Below are 20,515 nucleotides of genomic sequence, written 5' to 3' on the forward strand. Positions count from 1 at the left end.
AGCTGAATATATTTACACAAGAATTTTTACGTTATAACAGAACATGGATTTTTAATTATGAACATTAATTATGGAAAAGCATTAATGAATAATCCTAACACCGTTTGCCTGATTACTTCTTATTCAATTGCACTTTTATTTAAACTTCATTACTATTTAATTGTGAAAAATAATCATCATCTGTACAATTAATTTAGAATATGTTTTCTAGAAAGGATACACTGATACACATTATTGGATTCTAATTTTGTTTCCAGGAGTTGAATCCCCCAGGACTTTGTGCACCACTGTGGCAAAGGATGCAAAAGCAACAAACTAAGGAGAATTAAAATAAAAATTGTTAGGAAATCGTAATCCTGATCATGCCTCGAAACATTAATAGCTGGAAGCTGCTTAGCGATTTTTAGTAAAAACTTTGTAATCTTGGAAGCATGCAGACAAGTTCGTCGACAAGTTCTGAAGCGACTGCTTAGGAACTACGCAGGATACGATTACGTACATTCTGTATTTTCTTAACGTTAAGTGAAATCATCAACATAAAAGGAATTTCGAAACTCAGACAATCGGTAAATTTTGAATTTCATTATTCTTGATAAATTTATTCTCCATTAGTAACAAAATATTCTTTTACTCTTACTCATCAAGTGTATGATTTATTGGAAGGAGGTTTAAAGTACCCTTAGAAAGTAAACTTACTATTCCATTTAATTGTTGAAAACATACTTAATTAATGAATTGTTGTACATGTTCTTTTATTACAAGACGCGATCTGAAAATATTGCAATTTGCATTTTCAATAAAGTATTAATAAAACGTAATGAATTTTCGACTGTCTGATAAATTGGTAAGCATCGGTGGATCCTATTACGTACCTGTACGAAATTCGATAAAATTTCGATGACATTCGGTCAGGTTACTGCCCTCTAAGACAAAAATTGACGAAAATCGATGAAAATTCGAGCGAGTCGAGCGCACTTGGCTGCAACCGAACGATACGAAACGATAGGGAAGCGAGAGGGTAGAGAGGATCGCGCAACGTGTAATTTCGGGCATGGGCCGATATTATTGACGAGTTCGATTCTTCGAATCGATCAGGAATAATATCCCGACGGCTCGGTGTATACGTGAAACGTGGCAGGGGGACGACGGGGGAATAACGACGCCCACGGCAATCAACGGTACATTGCACTCGCCCGTAATGCCCTGTACCGTGTAAGTACACACAACAATGTGCGTTAAATAACAGGTTTACGTGTAAACAAGCAGAGTTTGGCAGCGGCGGTGGGGGTAACCGTTGAAATTCACTCGTACCGATCGAAAGGCGAAGAAATGCGCGCCGGTTCGTCCAGTTACATGCGCGATTGTCGCGCGTCGAGCGAGCGGAACGCGCGAGAATATTTGCATTTAACGCCGGGAAGGAACACGGAACGATTAAGTTAAACGCATCGCGACAACCGCGAAGAAAATTCCGATGTTTACTGCAGAATAGGAAACCACGATCGCTGAAATTGCTGTTCGATTTTGATGGAAAACAAACGCATGTATATTACTGGTTGCGATCGAAAAGAGAGTAAAAATGTACGCAGCGTGGATTATTAGGATAAATGTTTCGACTAGTGATGCGCACGAGACAAGACAGGACGAGATTTTGATAAGATTGGCAGTACAGTTCAAAATGTGCAAACATTTTCCGGAATATATTACTAAAGGATTGAATATCGACACTTGTATTACACACCTTTGTGTTATTAGGAACGATATATAAATTTTCCGGTTCTTAGATTATACATCATTTTTCTCGCAAGAGAATATTTTCATTTTAATTTTTCAAGAGTGTTTTTCTAAAATACCGTCTTAAATGGTAATGCTTCAAATGAAATAACGAATTGAACTAACACTTGTGCTTCGTCCATATTTTGTAGATCCATCATCAATCCTATGTATTTATGACTTCAAATACATAACTTAGTCGTTATTTATATAAATCATGAATATACATTGTAGTGAACGAGCTAATTGGCGTTCAATTATCAGCGATTATTCAGCAGAAATTGGAGCGTCTTTAATTGGTTGCTTACGAATCGAATTAATTGGAGACTTTGAGAAGAAGTAAATGGTTATTAATATCCTTAGTCAACGAATATCAGCGAAACGATGTAAACTAACACTGAGACCAACATGTGTATATTTAATTGGAGTATTCGAGCTTGCAATTATGGAATACTGATGTGGAAAATAGGGCATTGGTCAATGTACATTTGGATGGTTATTACTGTTGCATTACAATATGGATTTGTCGTTGTTCGCTGTCGGTGTTTCGGTGTAAATTCGGTGTAAATTCAAAAAATTAAACACAAATCAATTGCCTGACAGGTGAAATTGTATTTCAATCTTTGTAGGTGATTCAATTTTATAAAATGATATTTTCTCCAATATATTATAATATGTATAAATATATGTAAATATATATTATTTAATGATACGTTTAAATAGAATCTAGACAGAATGAAGTGAATGCTCGAAGTCACTTCCTCTACACTGAATATCGAGAGGTAAATCGAGTAGGAAAAACGTTTCACTACCGTGAACTTTATTAAAACTGTTCTTGTAGAGCAGATATTTTAGAATTTGCGTAATGGAACTTCCGTAGAAACGGTTATATCAGAACTTTTATTAAAAAAAGTTTCGTGAAATAAGGGAAACTACCGTGCTGTATTTATAGTGTATGTATGCTAGTTCTACTCGATGGTACAATACCAATTCCTGCACGTACAGTAATTAGAATTCTTAATCGAAATCCATTGGTGATGTTGAAGATAATTCGTTTCATCGATCTACGTAAAAATTTGATATCGGTTGAATTGTTTAGCTAGTACTGAAAGGTTTTGCAGAAGTTGGTGCCACCACTGAGCAGCGAGTGGAATTTCAGCGTGAATGAGCAAGAACGTAGAAATACGTGAAAGGTAAAGCAGGTTAGAACACAGTCAACGTATTGGATGGGCCGGATATTAAAATAAACGTTGTGTCTCAATACTCTGCGGTTCTAGAGTTACATTTCTTGTCACAATCGGCGATATTGATTCAGAAACGAAGACTGCAATGCTTTTGACGGTAGAAATTCAAATAAACAACTTCAGAAAATATTGAAATATGACTTTATTTTACTATGGTTGATTAATTAAAACATCAGGTGAGACTTGGGATTGGAAATATTTTATCAAGGTACAGGGAATGAAAATATTTTCAAAGTTAAGCTACACGTCATTAATATCCTAAGAATATTTTTCAAATAACCAGTACGATATTATTAAAATTGTTTAAATCGTATACGTCAGTTTTAAAACTGTTGCAATAAAAAAGGATACTATAAAATGAAAAAGAATTATGTGGAATTACTTGCATAGAATAGAGACACAAGTGATTATTATTCTTAATATTTTCTGAAACTTGTGTGCTCTGATAGAACCACATTCAGGTACAGAAACAGGTTTTCTACGTTTACTACCTTTACCGACTTCTGTAATTCAGGTGAGTATAGTTCCCATAGTTCGTCATCCTTAAACGTAGAGTGCGCTACAAAGCCACTCATTTTTCACGAGCTCGATACTTTACTTCACGAGACACAAACTGTTTATTAGAATGATTCAAGTGACGAAATAAGTTGAGGTATAACGATTAATTCGTGACGTTCATTCGACGTTTTTTATCTTCGTTACAAAATACTTCATTCTACAAATCCAACTGGAATTTTTATTCTGCGAGTATGAGGCATTTATTTTTTATTCGTTATTCGGAATTTTCCCTTCGATAGGATTTTTAAAATAGCATTGGCTCCCGCTGCGTTGTTCATCCTTTACCTCGAGATGTGATTCGCGAAGTTGATACGACACCTACTTGATCAGCCGCTGATAACTTAGAAGTTACCATTTTATTGTTGAATTAAAAATATCAATTTTTACTTGAACGTATTGCATGAAATGTATAGTGAACTCAGATTTTGAAATCTTCAAGCTCGTACCTCATTTGGTGTAGTAATTTAACGACGATTAGCGTTTAAATGTGTCTTTTGGTGACGTAGATACTAATTTTTACTTTTTCTATTTTCTATTTCTAATATTATTAATTGTAACGCGTGTACTTTAATAAATTTATTGACGGATTATTCCCACCAATTTACTATTGTCTTTGATAACTTCAGCAATGACTTGTCATATTATTCAGCATAAATATTCTTTTTTATATTACTATTATTTTATTAAAATTATAAAATTCGTCATGATATTGTTATTGCTTAATTAATACAGCAATAAGTGTTGCACCTACACATATGAAACAATCGTAAAGCACATTCTTTATTTACAAATTTTATCGTTAGAAATAAAAGCAAAAAAATATACTGATACAATCGCCCTCGTTATCAACAGTCTTTTGCCATCTGGTATGCAAATTTCCATTGCCATATCGATAAAAATCAATCACCTCATAAATGATAAATAAGTATTTAAATTTGCAAAAACGATATTACTTTCCAGTCCATCTAATACTAATACCAACAAAAGAAGTAATAAATCCGAATCTTCTACCACAATTTCTGTTTCGAAAAAGAGGAAACAGCCTCGCGTCAAAGCTACGGAGGGGATGAAAAAAAAAATGTGGAACAGTATCTTCGCTAAGAACCAAGAGAGTTACAACGGAAGCTCAGGGAGCATTAAACAAAATTAATCGAGATTGCGCGCAGAAACGCGAGATCGTTCATCGGGAGTCCCTTAAGATCGCAAAGCTCAGTCACTGAAATTGTTCCTCGCTCTGTCTTGGTCTTCGGCCACGCTTGCGCCAAAGCAGCTAGTACTTAGCGCGTCTCTGTATAAAAGCGGCCACTTGTTGAACGACTTGCATTCCTCCGATTCCCCTCAACCGTGGAGATATCTGTTTTTCCGAGTACTGAAATTTGTCTCTTGAATCATCGAATAAGTGATCGTGATTTTCTACGTGCCTGCGTCCCACTTAATCGCGTCCAAACTTGCTGCTCCGTGGGATCTCGAGGACTCCGGAAAGATCAGGTTTTTTGACAATATTACTCAACAAACTAGAGTTTCAACGTCGTGATTTTCTTAAACTAGCATTCAGATCGGGTGGAAGATTTAGATAGTACCTGAAAATAAAATCTGATTGTATCAGTGTGATAATGCTAATTTTAGAGCAAAAGTTTCATTTCTTCATTGAAATTCGGAAAATACACGAAGGATATATCGAGGTCTTAATTCTTCTCGTGGAAACATTAGAGTATTGCCTAAGAAAAGAAAAGAATTTGAGAAAATGCAGAGTCCTAATTCTGATATTAAAAGGATAAATAGATCAAGCTGAGTACTTCTCTCGCGTACATTAGGATAGATTGAAGATCTTGTGTATAAAAGGTCCTTCTTTATCTGAAATATCAGTACATCCTTCGCAAATTTATTAATTATCAATACATTTCGATATTAACCTACACGTAGCTATGTTAAAAAGAAGATATCGATAGAATCCTAGATCCCAGTGTAGAAATAGACCTAAAAATTATTTCGCCCTGATTCGATAAATCTGATCAGCGCATCATCGAGGATCAGGACTCGCATGGGAAATTCTGGTTATCGCCTGGATTTATTTTCCGCGAATCGTCATCGGTGCTCCTGTCACACCTAAGCAGCAGGCATCGCTGATAAATCCTTCGAATCGCGCACGAATACTGAAAGCTACGGGAAATTACAAAAGTCGGAAACGGAAACGGTGGAAGGACGAGCTTTTAATATCGTCGAGCGTCATTCTGGCTTAAGCTCGAGATCCTCGCGACTGTCGATGTTCGATTTTCCATTTTACGCCCGTATGGGCCTCCCGGATCTTTTATTTTCTCGTGTGTAATCGGCGGTTGATAACGTCTTGATCGTCGTCGTCGATCGTTCTCCAGAACTCAAGACGTCGGTGGTGGTGAATACACGATGGTGAATTAGAAACGCGAGAACGCGGTCGTCCTTCTATTATTATCTCAACTATTAGATTTGATAAGCGGTTTAATAATGCGAGGAAATCGTGGCGCGCAATTGGGGAAAAAATGAAATTAAAGAAGCATCAAGAATCTTAATAGATTCGATGTTTTAAAGGCTGTTGATAATTGGTAGAATAAATATTTAAGTGACAATAGAAGAAAAATGTGTAGGGTCGTGTTAGAATAAGAATCGCTGAAAAAAATTACAGGTTAAAAATTAGACATATGCGTACGAATAAAAAGAGTGCATCGCTGTAATTTTAACATTAAAATTTAATTCTTTATTAAAATTAAATCTTGTTTTAAATTACTGATTTTTTTTTTGTAACATAGGTGCTGAAGATTGCCTGTCACCTATTCAATAATGTTTAACGACTTCATTCTATTATACTTTATTTTTGTTGATTATTGTGCAGATATAAATAGAGTGACACTGTTATCAGAATTGAAAGCTCGTATATCCCATGTTATAAAATACTAAACACCCTAGGACGTTTACTATCACGTGTGATTTAATTTGGAACTTTAACTTGGACACTGACTCGACTAGTCCCATTTCGCAGAAGACATGAATAGCTTCGGATTTTACGTGGTTCTCGCGAGTGAGATTCTCTGTTTCCCAGAACAGGATTAAGTGATATCTAGGAAGAAGCCATTCCTACTTCCTGCAATTCAAGCAACTGTCTCAAAACTCCCCCAATTTGCCTATACTTTGTAACAACATACTTATTTGAACGCAATTACCTTTATTTTATTATTCATGTTTCTCTTTTAGAATTTTCACGAAGCATTATAAGTTTTTAAACACTTCAGATGTATACTGATGATATCAGTACTTCGTCAATAATTTATTCACTCGCCATTTCAGTAGCCATGAGTTGAATCAGTTAAAAACCCCAAGCATTACCTAATTGACACACTGCATTTTACCTCGAACAAGGAAAATGATGAATTGTATTCTTGTGAGGTATATTAAGTAGACATGCATGCCTATAGTTACACCTTCATGAAGCTCATAAGAATTTGCCATTTACCCGGAAAAAAAGCACGTGGTCGTTCAAAAGTTAACACTTGCAGAGGGAATTGCTGAGAAACTTCTCGTTTTACGGGGGTTGAATGAAAAGTAATGCCTCCAGCAACGCAACTTTAACTTAAGTCGGGATATTTTAACAAATGAAAGACGAAAATAATCTGTCGAACGAGCTCCTTTGTTCGGTGTATTTACTTTTCTGCATAACCGTCATTACTCGCTTACGCACCCCAATTAGCAATGGTAACTTTCTTCAAGCCGTTCTCCGTAACCAGGTCCAGACGGTTCTCTCTATGGTCTCATTTTAAAACCAGTCCAGTTTTTCATAAAATTACTAGAGATCCTTCTAAAAATACATTTTCGTGATAATATATTGAGACATGTATGTTAAACATTATTTGTTGTTAAGTAAGTGTCTCAGAACTTAATTCTTTCTCAGTGTCTCTGATAACAATTTGATCGACTGCAAAATTGCATGTATTGTGTCTTTTCAACTAACTCTATTTTCAAGGAGTGACGCAATTTCCATAGCCACTGCTTTGTAATCATAATTGCTCTTTCCATGTATTTTCAAAAGGTGACGAGATTTCCACAGTCACTGCTATATAATAAGAAATTCTTATTTCATCTGCATAGTCCGAATTGCTCTTTTTAAGTATCCTCCAGCTTTCTTAGGCTTGCACACATTTTTCTTCCAGCCAGTTCGTAAGAGAATCGCGTAGAAGTTCACAGAAAAATCCTTCCGTAGTTCAGAAGACTCAGGCAAAGGTCAAATCGCATAGTCAAATTGAGGAAAGCGTACGATCTAGTTCTAGGCCGCGGGGAGCCTTGTGACACTAGCCTAATAAGCTCTGGGGCCCATGTGACAAGCGATCGATGATGAATCCGTACAAATCATTCGCGAGTACCTATCGCAGCGTGAAAGTTCGGTGCTAGGTCAACACGCATAAAATTGTAACCAGTCTTTACGCTAGCTGAAATCCGCCCGCGTAGTTGCGAGTCCGAGCTTCCGCGAAACGCGCTGCGATTCCTCGACTTCCGGTGACGAAATCAATTTAAACGTCACCACATGCGCCTGATACGGTGCCATCGAAATTTCGAGATTTGGTTATTGTGAGGTTCAACGGTGAGCAAATCTGCACCCAAATCGCAACAATTTTCGAAGTTGAAATCATTAGTCTACGCGTTAGTGTCGATCGGGATAGTCTTCGCCATACTTGTTCACCTGTGAAATCGGTATTGAGTGTTGTTTCACTTGTGCGAGGTTTTAAAGAAGTAGTATTATAGAAGTTTGATTTTTACTATGAAATTCAAGTAAACGTGTACTTTTGTATATGAAACGTCTTTTTCCAACGATAATATTTTTGCAACGAAAACGGATGATGCAATATAATAGCACGAGTGAAATCATTTCACTGGTCTCCATCTCGGCACATGGCAAAATTAAATAAAAATAAAACAAAATTTAGAGAAACGACTAAAGAAACGTACGAACGTTTTGTCCATTTTGTGTTTTATTATTTTCATCGTTTTTTAGGTAGTGCATATACTTACTTGAACGTAAACCACGAAAACAATGTTCGTTGCAAAACGCTTATACTATAGTGGACATATTGCTTTCGTTACAGATAATATGAATCTAGAGGAGTACCGCAAGCATGGTGAGTAACAATAACAAATTATTCTGACGGTAGTGCGTAGAAAATTATATATTTCTAAATTAGTTTGTAAACGTAGGATTTACGAAGATAATGAACATCAGTGATAGTGTAAGATACTGCATTATACTTAATACGATGGTGACTTGGACATCTAATACTTGTACATTTATGACTTGTTCCTTAAGAATTTCAATACAAACAAAAAAGTTATTATATGTATAAGATAAAAAAGTAGAAATATTGTTCCTAGTCTTCTTATATTATACTATACATATAGGCTTTTATAAAGTTTCAGGAAAATTTTAATACCCTCCAATAAATGAATAAGTATATTCAATGTCCTCACTTTTAGTTCAAGAAGTAAAAATTCATAATCTTATCCAACGAAATAATTATATTTATCATGACTCTTTCTCCTCGTTGTTAATACTTATATTCTTACCGTAACTTTGCATTTTTTCTTCCTTTATTACAATTAGAACTCTGAAGATGGTAACAAATCAGATCACTGAGAACGTTCACGACAAATACATATTCGTTTTGCTTGACAAGACTGTGGATTTCTACCTTTTGAATAGGTCAATTCGTATCGTAATGCAGTGCCTTCCATTACTGAGGGCATCACTCTTGTAAACGTCTGTAAACCTTGTAATCTTGTACCCGGGGGAATACACATGCATAAAAGAAGGAGCTTAGAATGCGCCATCGGATACGTTCCTAGCCGTTAAAACGGTGCCAATAAAGGGGGATCACCGAACAGGAGTAAGTCTATGGGAACTTTATGGATTCGATACTGTTTCCAATACGGTCCACGCTAGATTCCGTCTACACAACCTAAATCTCTGAATCCTAGACAAACGGTTCCACCCTGACTTTCCTTTTTCTTCAATCCAATTTTGTCGTGGAAAATTACCCGACCATCCTGCGTTTCGAAAGTGGACACAAATTGACAGGCCTATTTGTTAAAATAATTTATTTTAGCCAAGTCTCTTATCCATTGCCTGGTTCGAAAATTGATAAAATTAATATGTACTAACTATTATTTTTTCTTTCTTTTCAAAAAGCTCAATCGCGATGAATTCTTCCAAACTCCCAGAATATGAATTCTGTTTAAAAGTTTAATCATCTATAGAGTGTCTTTTAACTGTAAATTCTAGTTAGAAATTTAAATTGATCTTCAGAACCAATAAATTGTCTACTCTTTCTCCCTAATCAAATTGGTCTGTCAGGACAAACAGAAATTATTTTCAACGTCCATCATTTATAGTTTCCACTATTGTTTAAATTCTGCTTATATAATAGAGTAAAATACCTGTAGACGTCGATGAATTTGCTCTGGAGATCCTAGAAAAATCGGTTAACGTTTAAGAAATCCTGTATTTGCAACGGAACATGCTTGACCCCTGACTCCGAGAAACGTTTAAATAACACGAATCGAATTCCATTGTTCCATTGTTGCACGCGATGTACATCAACGAACGAATTGGGAGAGAGAGACAAAAACGTTGTTCGAGACCACGACAGCATCGACGGAAGTGTTTTCCCGGTATACTTAAGGCCGAATCCCCAGAACACGGAGCACGAAAGATAATCGGTTTAAGGTTTCCTGTTGAAGTTAAATAATTGTTCTCGTCTAGGAGGGTGTCGACATGAACCTTTCGTTTCTGTTGATTCGAAATATAAATCGCCTCGTGCTCTGTTTTGTTAAGGCATACAACACTATTTATTTTCTTTTTTTGAAGATAGGTATTCCTTTAGTACATTCATATACACTGGATGCAATTTAAAATTCAGTAGTGCTATCTACATATATAGGCTGAAACATTGAATTTCTGAATGGATTCTGAGTTAATTGTGTGTAAAATAGAACACTAGTCTGTCGAAATTATTACCAAAACGTTGTCTATGATTTCTAGAAGTATCTATTTCTTTATGGATGGTTCAGTATACAGTGAAAGCAATTTAAAATTCGGTTGTGTTATCTGTATCGAATGAACCACTCAAATTTTAAATGGACTGTTAATCATTCGTTTCCAGAATATATTCTCTGTCTATTAAAATTGCTACTCAGATCAATCCTAGAGTTCTGTTTTACAATTATCGACATTAGAAGATTAGCATAATTAAGTGCAAGTATAATACAGTAAGGTGTAATACAATAAGGTGAACATTTTGATTATAGTAAGTCCGTTTCTGACCTTCCCCTACGATTGCAAAGACTCTGTTGTTAATAATATAATCGATAACACGATTTTGCATCATCAGGAAAAGAAATGGTGGACTACATTGCCGATTACCTGGCGAATATTCGATCTCGACGCGTTTATCCGGCGGTTTCCCCGGGTTACCTGAGAAACGTCCTGCCAGCATCGGCGCCAGTGGACGGCGAGCCTTGGGGTGACATATTTGCAGACATCGAAAAGTGCATCATGCCAGGAGTGACGCACTGGCAAAGTCCTCACATGCACGCTTACTTTCCCGCCTTGAATTCGCCGGCCAGCCTGTTGGCCGACATGCTGGCTGACGCGATCAATTGTCTTGGGTTCACGTGGGTAAGAATGATCTTAGCTATCGTACCTGTGGGAACTTGAAACGATATTCTATCGTAGAATTTAATTATAAAATTATATGACACGCATGCAATGTGAAACTAAAATTCGAATTACGATTGTATGTGGATGTATTATTATTTAGAGTATTGTTTACATTTCTCGATCTCTGCTTTAGATCCTTTTAAAATGCAAATCTATAATTTAGAGTTGTCATAGATATTTTTCGATGGAAATCATAGCAAATTTTATTTCGTTGAATTTTTATTTTCACAAATTTAAATGAGACTGAATTGAGTTGTGCCATTATGTGAATATACCTATAGTCTTTAAAATATTTAACATTGAGTATGTGTTCTCTATATAAATTTATTTACTATGCTTGCCTACTTGAGTCTAGTTTTTTTACCTCTAGATTATATTTTTCATAGTTCAAAACATATGTTTTAAATAATAATGATCACACTGACAACCATTTAAATTAGAAAATAGATTAAAAAGTATAACAGTACTAAAATGAGGTTTGATACGGGCTGAGTGAATTATTATTGAGTTTTGTCTAATTCGTGTGATGCTGAGCTACCTGAAACATTTTCCAATCACTTGTAGCGAAAGATTACATTAGACTGAATACTTGGAAAGAGTTTACAATTATCATTGTATTCTATGGCGAACATTTCTGGAAGATCTCTCGTCTGGATTCACCCCCTGTAGAAAGTTCGAAGGGAGTTCGGAAGTTGTACCCTTCAGAGACGACGTTTTGTCTAGTGCTGCTAATAAACACTTCCGTTGTCAAAGCACTCCAAAAGGAAGGATCCTTAATCATTTCCATAGAAAATTTAAAATCACTGTTGCAGAAGATAACACGAATGAACAATATTAATGACCCAGTATTAATTTTACTTATAGATTTTAGCCCTTTGGATAAAGAAATGCTGTAAGAAAGAACAGAGAAAATATAAATAATTAAAAATTAAACAGAATACAAATTAGCAAGGCAATCACAATTCAAACACTTGTCAACCCCTTCAGAACCCCTTGAAAACTTCAAGATAAATAAAGTTCATGAAATCAACGTTTATATTTTACTTTAATTATTTTAAATATGTCACATTGCGCATTGACACAATAAAAATAAAATTAAAGAAATGAAACCTAATCGTATATTTGATATTATTCGTTTTTGCTGACAATATCTTGTGTAACACAAAGATAATTAATGCCTGAAGGGGTTAGACTACATATCGCCCACCCTGAGTCTCTTCGCTCGTCCAACTATACTTTCCTTTGTCAAACCTTTGTATTTGGTGCGTGCACTTTAAAAGGCCTCGAGTCCAGCGTGCACAGAGCTGGAGACCATCGTAATGAACTGGTTGGGCAAAATGATCGGTCTGCCAGAAGAATTCCTGCATCGTCCAGGAGGATCGGGCGGCGGTGGCGTGATACAAACAACCGCGTCGGAGGCGACCCTCGTTTGCTTGCTCGCAGCAAGGACCCGAGCCATTAGAGACGTGCAACAAAACGAGCCAGATCGTTTACCAGCCGAGATTAATTCGCGTCTTGTCGGATACTGCTCCGACCAAGTACGTATTTCTGCTTCGAATCATTCTTTCCCCTGACGCGCTATTACTTCCCAATCTTTTTTTTTTTTTTAAACAAATCTTTCACTAAAACGTGGAGCACTCGAAGAGATTGATATCGCTTTCTGAGCACCAGCTGCGAATCTGTGACAAAGCATTAAAGTAACTTTCACAAAGTAACTTTTCTGCTTGCTTGATTCATTTATTGCTTTTTACTTAGTATTACAATATTTGGCTACCAGTCACGAAACGTCGTGATTTGTTGAGAATTTGTTAATATTTTTTATAAAATATATTTATATACCTTTTGTCCCATTTGCATGGTGTGTTCCTATTAATCTACTTTCTTTTATTGTTCTTTTCTTTAATAATGCCCAAGGGGCGTAGGAGCTCGGGTATTTCGGGTGACCAAGGACAGGTACTGTCCCCGAGAGTTAACTTCCTTGAGAACTAATTTCAATTGTTCAAACTATCGTTCAATATTGTTTCTATTGTTATCTCCTTATTCTTTTTCTCGTGGAATGAGGTAAGTTTCACGAATGTGGATGTACTGCAGGCTCATTCCAGCGTGGAGAAGGCTGGGCTAATAGGTTTGGTACGAATGAGGTACATCGAATCCGACGACGACCTTAGTATGAGAGGCGAGGGGCTACTGGAGGCTATAGTGCAGGACAGGGCTGATGGTCTGCTTCCTTTCTTTGTGAGTATTAATGTTCCAAAGTGATTTAATATTTTTTATTTATTATGTTCGAGTTAAAGATTGAAAGAGGTGCTCAATGCGTCGAAACTTTGAGTACGATAAATATAAATATAATATTGACCAAGCACTTCTTTAAAACTTTGCAGTTCAGATTTTCTGATTTCAGTACAACTCTGTTTAGTCTAACTGCAAAGGATTAATTTTCATTTTCAATGTTTATTTATAGTACATCTTACTTTTTCTGTTCTTAAATGTAGTATTAAATTAAAAAGTACTTCGTTAGGAAATGCATGTACCGTCTGTCTCTAACAATAAGTGACGTCATTAAAGCGGATAGCGATACCGCATTAAAAAAAGATTGACCTGCCAATTAACCTTGCCAGAGCTGTTAGTAGTTGCGGTAGAAAAGAGGGCGGGCATGACGTTGCAAGGCGGATTGTCTTTTCGCTAGTTGGTCCCTGAGGACACCCACTGGTAACCCATATTTCACAAAACAGTCATCCACATCCCAGAAATGTATTATTTTCAGAAACAAATAATTTCAATTCTGTCAACTGTTTAAGCAGAAGGTCTTAGGGAATTCATGATACTAATAATAATTCATAGTACTTTCGTTTTTGTTTGCGTAGGTCTGCGCTACTTTGGGTACAACTGGTGCATGTGCTTTCGACAATCTGAAGGAGGTTGGTCAAGTGTGTAAGTAAAATGTTACGTATTCCTTATTTGTATAGTTATGTAGTATCCGCGCCTCCCATACCCAACAATAAGAAGTCAAATAAGAACACGAAACGTAGGGTACGGGATTGGTCGCGTAGGTAAAGCGGGGTCAACTGTGGATCCGAGGATCGTGGGTTCGAATCCCCGTCCCTTATTTTTCGTTTAGACTCCAACAGTTATGTAATTCTTTACTTCGATTTAAAATAGAAACATATTTAAAATATATAAATTATTTACAATAGAAATACCACTAATTTAAATTCACTACATTTAATAAGTCTTTGGTCAAGATAAATACAATTTGAAGAATTTATCTACGATTGGAGGAATCATTAAAGAAATAATTAATAATTGAGGAATTTATTAACAAGATACATTCGATTTATATTCAAGTTTCCGATTAAAAAGCAAACATTTCTCCCAATTACTAGGCATGGAAAATGGACTCTGGTTGCACGTGGATGCAGCCTATGCAGGCAGTGCATTCGTCTGCCCCGAATTCCGTGGGTGGCTTCAAGGAATAGAATATGCCGATTCGATAGCATTTAATCCCAGCAAATGGCTGATGGTGCATTTCGATTGCACAGCGATGTGGTGAGTACTACGAAGAAGAATATGAATTTGGCCTGGCTGCGTCGATTATCGTCCTAATCGTTCTCAGAAAGACGCCATTGCGAAAGTATGCATGAAGGAAATTCGAAAATTCGCAAATCGTTGGAAACTCGATAAATTCGTAACCGCGATTATCATCCTTCGATCTCTTTCGTGCGACTTCTAGGTCGGACTGCGGACGCAGAATCGGTTTTTTCATTCTTCCTGCAATTTCCGTCGAGCCGCTCGAGCGACCCTACGTAATTCATAATCTTTCGAAATGATGTTTGAAATGATGTCTTTTAAAGATGATAGAGTCGGAAACCAGTGTGTTCCATAGTTCGGTCTTTGGATGTTTGAAATAAAAATATTCACGAAGCGCTTCCTACTGGAATTTATTACTTTGATTTAAAATAGAAATACCACTAATTTAAATTCATTACACTTAATGAATCTTTGGATGTAATAAATTTAATAAACCATGCAGTTCAATAAATTAAATTAGGTTTAAATTTATCAATTTAATAAGAATTATTTATTAAGATTTATCTATTACATTTAACACTTAGGAAGTCTACCAATAACCGCAGATATTTTTATTTTAAACCTTCAAGCAAAATTTAATGAATTTAATCAATTTAAATCTTGAGAAACGTCGCGAACGACTTTGAATATTTTTATCTTTAACACTCAAGCAATTCCTTAATTGGTGATGAAATAACCAAATATTTCGATTTAACGAAAATATCAGTTCGCAAAGGAAAGCTTGAAACGACACGAAATAATAACCTTGTAGGAATCTCAATTAGCAACAATTTATATCACTCTTTCAGGGTGAAAAGCAGCCAAGCTCTTCACAGAACATTTAACGTGGACCCGCTGTATCTGAAGCATGAAAATTCAGGTAACGAAGTACCGATACCTTTCCGAATAATACTTAAATAAACGCCTTGAATTCACTCGTGCGCGACACGAGATTAAACATGAGTGTCTTATTTACTTGCAGGGCTTGCTATCGATTATATGGTAACTAACCAATGAGTTCAAGAAACTTTATCGAGCTGATAATGGTGTAATTTTCTAACATATCCATATCGACGTTTCTTTTTTTTTCAGCACTGGCAAATCCCACTGTCAAAGAGATTCAGAGCCTTGAAACTGTGGTTCGTCATTAGAAATTACGGAATCACTGGCCTTCAGAAGCATATTCGAGAGGTTTCTATTGCATAATACCTTCCTAGTATTAAAAAAAGTGTATTCAAAGCCGCGTACACGCGCGACAACACAGTCTCTTCATGCAACAAACAAAATTCGATTTAGCTGTGTGAATGAAGATATACATTTTCATTATTGTCAGAGAATAATCTATCGATAGTACAATTAAGAATGGCACGTTATTGGTTACTCTTCTACAAAATTGATTGCGTAGTCTAGAAGCTATGCGATGTAACAAATAACGTACTCGTTCTATTGTCAGTATTTTCTTAAATTATTAGATAGAGTGAATTTTGACTATTTCTTCAGGGCGTCAGGTTGGCACAAAAATTCGAGGCGCTAGTTTTGGCTGACGCACGCTTCGAGATCCCTGCCACGAGGCACTTGGGGCTCGTCGTGTTCCGTCTTCGTGGTGAGAACACCCTGACGGAGCGTTTGCTGAAGAAAATGAATACAAGAGGTCGCGTCCACTGCGTACCGGCTGCCTTGCACGGAAAATACGTGATTAGGTTCACCGTCACTTCGACCAAGTAAGTTATTCAACGTTTCTAGTAGAACAAAATGAAAAAAACATAGAGATTCTAATTAGAACTGAAAAGGTGATTTAAAAAAGCGTATGAATCAGAGAACTATTGCACGCCTTGTGTAAATTGAATTTGAATTAGTACTGAGTTGATAGTATTAAAAATTAAAATATTTGTTCACCTCTTTGGAGAACTGAACTGTGTTCTTTAAATATGTTTCAGCACGACCAACGAGGATATTTTAAGAGACTGGGCCGAGATAAGGAACACAGCGAACGAGATCCTTGGGGACACCTCGAGTTCTCCAGTACGAGCAAGAGTTCCACTTGCAGGTAACACAGAATCAAAAGGTAGATTATTGATTGAGCCAAGCTGATACGATCGATTCCTTAAAGTAAACAGTCAAACATTGTGCATACAGCTTTTGCACGCCGCTCAAAGAACATTTCGAATGTAAGCTTATTCTACTTATTAAACACATGATTCTTTTTCAGCCTCTTAGAACAAACCAGGTTTCGTTATTTTCCTTTTGAATAAATACTCCTTGGGATAATAATATAAACCTTTATGCCAAAAGAGAGAATTGTTTCAACGATTAAGACCTTTAAGTAACGTTCTTTAAATGTTTTAATTGGAAGTGTAATATTTCTACTAAATTATTTCCTCGGTGTTGTCGAAATTATACTCTTAATTACCTGATATTAGAATTCAAAATCTATCATATCGTATCAATAATATAAAAATAGTTATTAGATTCGATAACGCACACGGTGTAAAACGCGAAAGTTCGTAGATTGTACACATGTAACTAAACTATTATATTTACGAACACTCAGTTGCAGGATTCGTTTAATTGTATAAGTAGCATTTAAAAATACCATTCGATTTTGATTTCAGTTCCCCTAGTGATTTAGGTTTCCGACCTACGCTAAGCAATCTGTACGAAAGATAATAAACAATTTTCTTTCTAATCGCATTGTTTTCTTTTTGTTTTTGTTTGTTCTGTAAAAATGCACTGTCTGTAATACTTGGGGCACAGAAAGCTCAGGTAAGACGAGTTTGCAATCTTCTGTGGTTTCGTTTTTTTCTTCCTTTCGTTTACACGTTAGCTCTTTTAATTGTCACGTGTCCCTAAATGTCGATGCTGGAATCGAAACATAAATAGACGTTTCGTTTTTCAGATACTCGAGAGAAGAACGAAAACTTTGGCTCGAGTTTGCTGCTGGCCAATTCACCTATGTCACCAAAAATCGTTAATGGCAGCTTCGCTGCCATATACGATACAGCTGATGTGTTCGAAGACTGCACGAAGGCTTTTGGTAAATTGCGACTAGAAGCAAGAGATAGTCCAGGTAAAAAAATAACAGAATCTATTTAATATTTAAATTGAAACAAACAAAATATATAAATCGATCAACGTTAAATTTCATTTCTTTAAAAACGTATAATTAAAGTTTTAAGTATTTTTGCGTTCATTTTGTGTAAAAGTATAGTAGAAAATTTGCAGTAATCTAAAGAAATTTATATCGACAGCTATGCGACGTCGAATTCGAGGAATACTCATGTCAGGAAAGCAGTTCTCCTTAGATTCACGTATGGACCTCGTACAAGTGAGTCTTCTGCCTTTAAAAAAATACATTTTAAAAATAGTCTTCCGAAAACCCTCTTAGAAAATAATCACAGGAACTTCCTGACTCTATCACTTAGAATTTTCAACGCCTTCATGACTCAAATAACTACACAATATATTTGTACATCACTTGCCCGAAGAATACCACATTTTTTTATTAAAATCTTCATGAAACACGTCATTTTTGTTTCAGGGATATGCCTGCTGTCGCCCAGCAATCGAAATGACCTCTGAATCGCCACTGAACGAGGACGAGGATCCCTCAGGAACAGGTGAATCAGGATCCGACACTAATCAATCCAATAATGGCAAGCAACATTAATTAATAGTAATTTTCAAATGCTGACATATTAATTTCCCTAAATTGTAACTGACTCCTTGTATCTTAGACAGTTCGCATAAAAATGGCGCATGTAATAACGATAGTAAAAGTATACAAAGAAGAAGTTTATTAAGCTTTCGTTGCCTACTTCTGCCTTCAACAAGTATTAATTTGTTTCGTATGCATTTGCTTTTATCATAATATATATCTTATAAATCATCTTGTAAAAATTAATATAATGTACACATGTATAGTCGTAAAATTAAACATGTATTTAAATGTAATAGTTGTAAAATATTTTTTATCGCTATATGTTATTCAAATAGGATCACGTAAAACTTAATTAGTTTAAATAAAAGTTGCTGACACCCAATCAGTACAGATCGTTAAAAAAAGTCGAGTACGAGTCTTAGTGGTCTAGTAAGAATGGCTACTGAATCCATAATCATGCTATCTTCCTAATGAACAGGTGAAAGTCACAAATACATAAACAATAATTTTTTAAACAACGACTCATGTACATACATGCAACCTAAGCATAAAAATTCATTGTATAGAAAGGTTCTACAAATCGAAGAAAAATATTATTTACAACACTATGGCTTTCATCCCTTCAAATATCATCAGAGAATATTAACAACCTACATTTAAAATTAAAATAATTCTCAGATAATATGTATTCTCAACTTTGGCCTCCCCTTCCCGCCAGAAACCTATGTAGAAAATACCGTAGAAGCAAAATTTAAAATTAAAAGCATTTAGTACAAAATTTCCTCGGTCTTTGATTATAGTATAACTCCTAAAATTTCCTGTCGTCAGATGCTTCAAGAGAGAATTCGACAGCCCACCAGGATTCATCGGATGCAACAAAGGATAAATTATTGAGAAAGCAAAGCTCTAAGACTCGCTCGAATTACGTAGTGAACGGATCCATCCAGATCGGTACTCAGGATTGCTCAAATGAACTAACGTCGATGATCACGGCCGAGGCGAATATGCCTAGGAGCGAAACAATAGGCGCGATTGGTCATCGACCTTACACAGGTGACTTATCGACCGTGGGCGACCAACATGAGAAGCCTGACAAGGAGAAAGATGGAGGCGAGGAGGACACTGATTTCTGCAGAAAGTGCGGCCACTGTATGAAAAAAGAGTAAAGTTAATCGGTTCATTGGAATCAGTTCGATACTAACTGTACTCCCTCCCGCATCTTCGATGGATTATATATTGTTCAGATTAAGCGTAGCACTTCGCAGGCCTAGCGACGCTTAACAAACTTGTTGGAAAGAAAGTAATAAGCTGCGATAATAAATCTAAAGTTACTATCCGATCGCCTGGATCCCTCGATTAATTTCCTGCTTGCCAGGGTTACTGCGTTTTAGCATGAGGAGCAAGATAAAATTAATCCTCGTGGTTGGCTAGATTTAGATACGATTTTAATTTGTAAATTTTTAATCTTTTATTACCCCACGAGTGGAAGAGGTATTCTCTCGGTCATGTACTGTGCTTGTCGGTAAGACTTCCTGACGTAGAACTCTCGGTCGGTAAGATAAGTTACTCTACAGGCAATGCAGAACACTCCGTCGATAAAGATAAATCCTCAAAGGAGAACAATCCAAACAAACTGATCTAGAAACTAGAAAATGATAAACGAGAAGTTTAAATTAAATACGCGGGACCGTGTCTCTGCAATACTTGGATGAGAATCAGACCTGAAAATAAAAATAATTAAACTTCAAAATGATTTATAAATTACAGCAAAGCATAACAATGTGTCAAACCAATCTAGACCATCGTTTCTCTTACAAACAACTTTCTTCTTCGCCAAGGCATCACTCTTCAAGTTAATTATCCTAGATTCCTAAAAATGACACAGGCAGGTAGATCCAATGATATATAAACTTTATTGCGATTTACGATACGACATGAAAACGCGCCAGGCCCACCGGGCCTTCGATGATCGCCGCTTCCGAT

At 36.1% G+C, this 20,515-nt stretch overlaps 1 protein-coding gene across 7 annotated transcripts; it reads left to right on the forward strand.

The window, feature by feature from the left end:
• The first annotated feature begins 4,927 nt into the window (after nucleotides 1-4,927).
• LOC128891345 (histidine decarboxylase) lies at nucleotides 4,928-19,868 on the forward strand. 7 transcript variants are annotated; one of them, XM_054150768.1, is made up of 16 exons: nucleotides 4,928-5,060; nucleotides 8,681-8,713; nucleotides 10,979-11,265; nucleotides 12,588-12,845; nucleotides 13,399-13,542; nucleotides 14,172-14,238; nucleotides 14,691-14,853; nucleotides 15,684-15,754; nucleotides 15,857-15,876; nucleotides 15,967-16,065; nucleotides 16,375-16,595; nucleotides 16,812-16,939; nucleotides 17,780-17,941; nucleotides 18,123-18,199; nucleotides 18,413-18,527; nucleotides 19,361-19,868. In XM_054150768.1, the coding sequence occupies exons 2-16, from the start codon at nucleotides 8,686-8,688 to the stop codon at nucleotides 19,696-19,698; spliced, it is 2,178 nt and encodes a 725-aa protein (XP_054006743.1). In that variant the 5' UTR covers nucleotides 4,928-5,060; nucleotides 8,681-8,685; the 3' UTR covers nucleotides 19,699-19,868. The 7 variants fall into 7 exon arrangements, with proteins under 7 accessions (XP_054006743.1, XP_054006742.1, XP_054006744.1 ...); XM_054150767.1 differs by lacking the exon at nucleotides 4,928-5,060 and adding an exon at nucleotides 7,980-8,178; XM_054150769.1 differs by lacking the exon at nucleotides 4,928-5,060 and adding an exon at nucleotides 8,226-8,589 and having other exon boundaries at nucleotides 18,413-18,547; nucleotides 19,361-19,501.
• The last annotated feature ends 647 nt before the right edge of the window (nucleotides 19,869-20,515 follow it).

Source organism: Hylaeus anthracinus, unplaced genomic scaffold (genome assembly GCF_026225885.1).
Source record: "Hylaeus anthracinus isolate JK02 unplaced genomic scaffold, UHH_iyHylAnth1.0_haploid 12001, whole genome shotgun sequence".
Lineage (NCBI taxonomy): Eukaryota > Metazoa > Arthropoda > Insecta > Hymenoptera > Colletidae > Hylaeus > Hylaeus anthracinus.

Excerpts from the sequence above, each read along its gene's own strand:
- LOC128891345 (XM_054150768.1), top strand. The coding sequence starts at position 8,686 with ATGAATCTAGAGGAGTACCGCAAGCATG. Across the intron at positions 17,942-18,122 it reads AGAAGCAAGAGATAGTCCAG|CTATGCGACGTCGAATTCGA; the intron begins GTAAAAAAATAA and ends TTATATCGACAG. Across the intron at positions 18,528-19,360 it reads CACTAATCAATCCAATAATG|ATGCTTCAAGAGAGAATTCG; the intron begins GCAAGCAACATT and ends TCCTGTCGTCAG.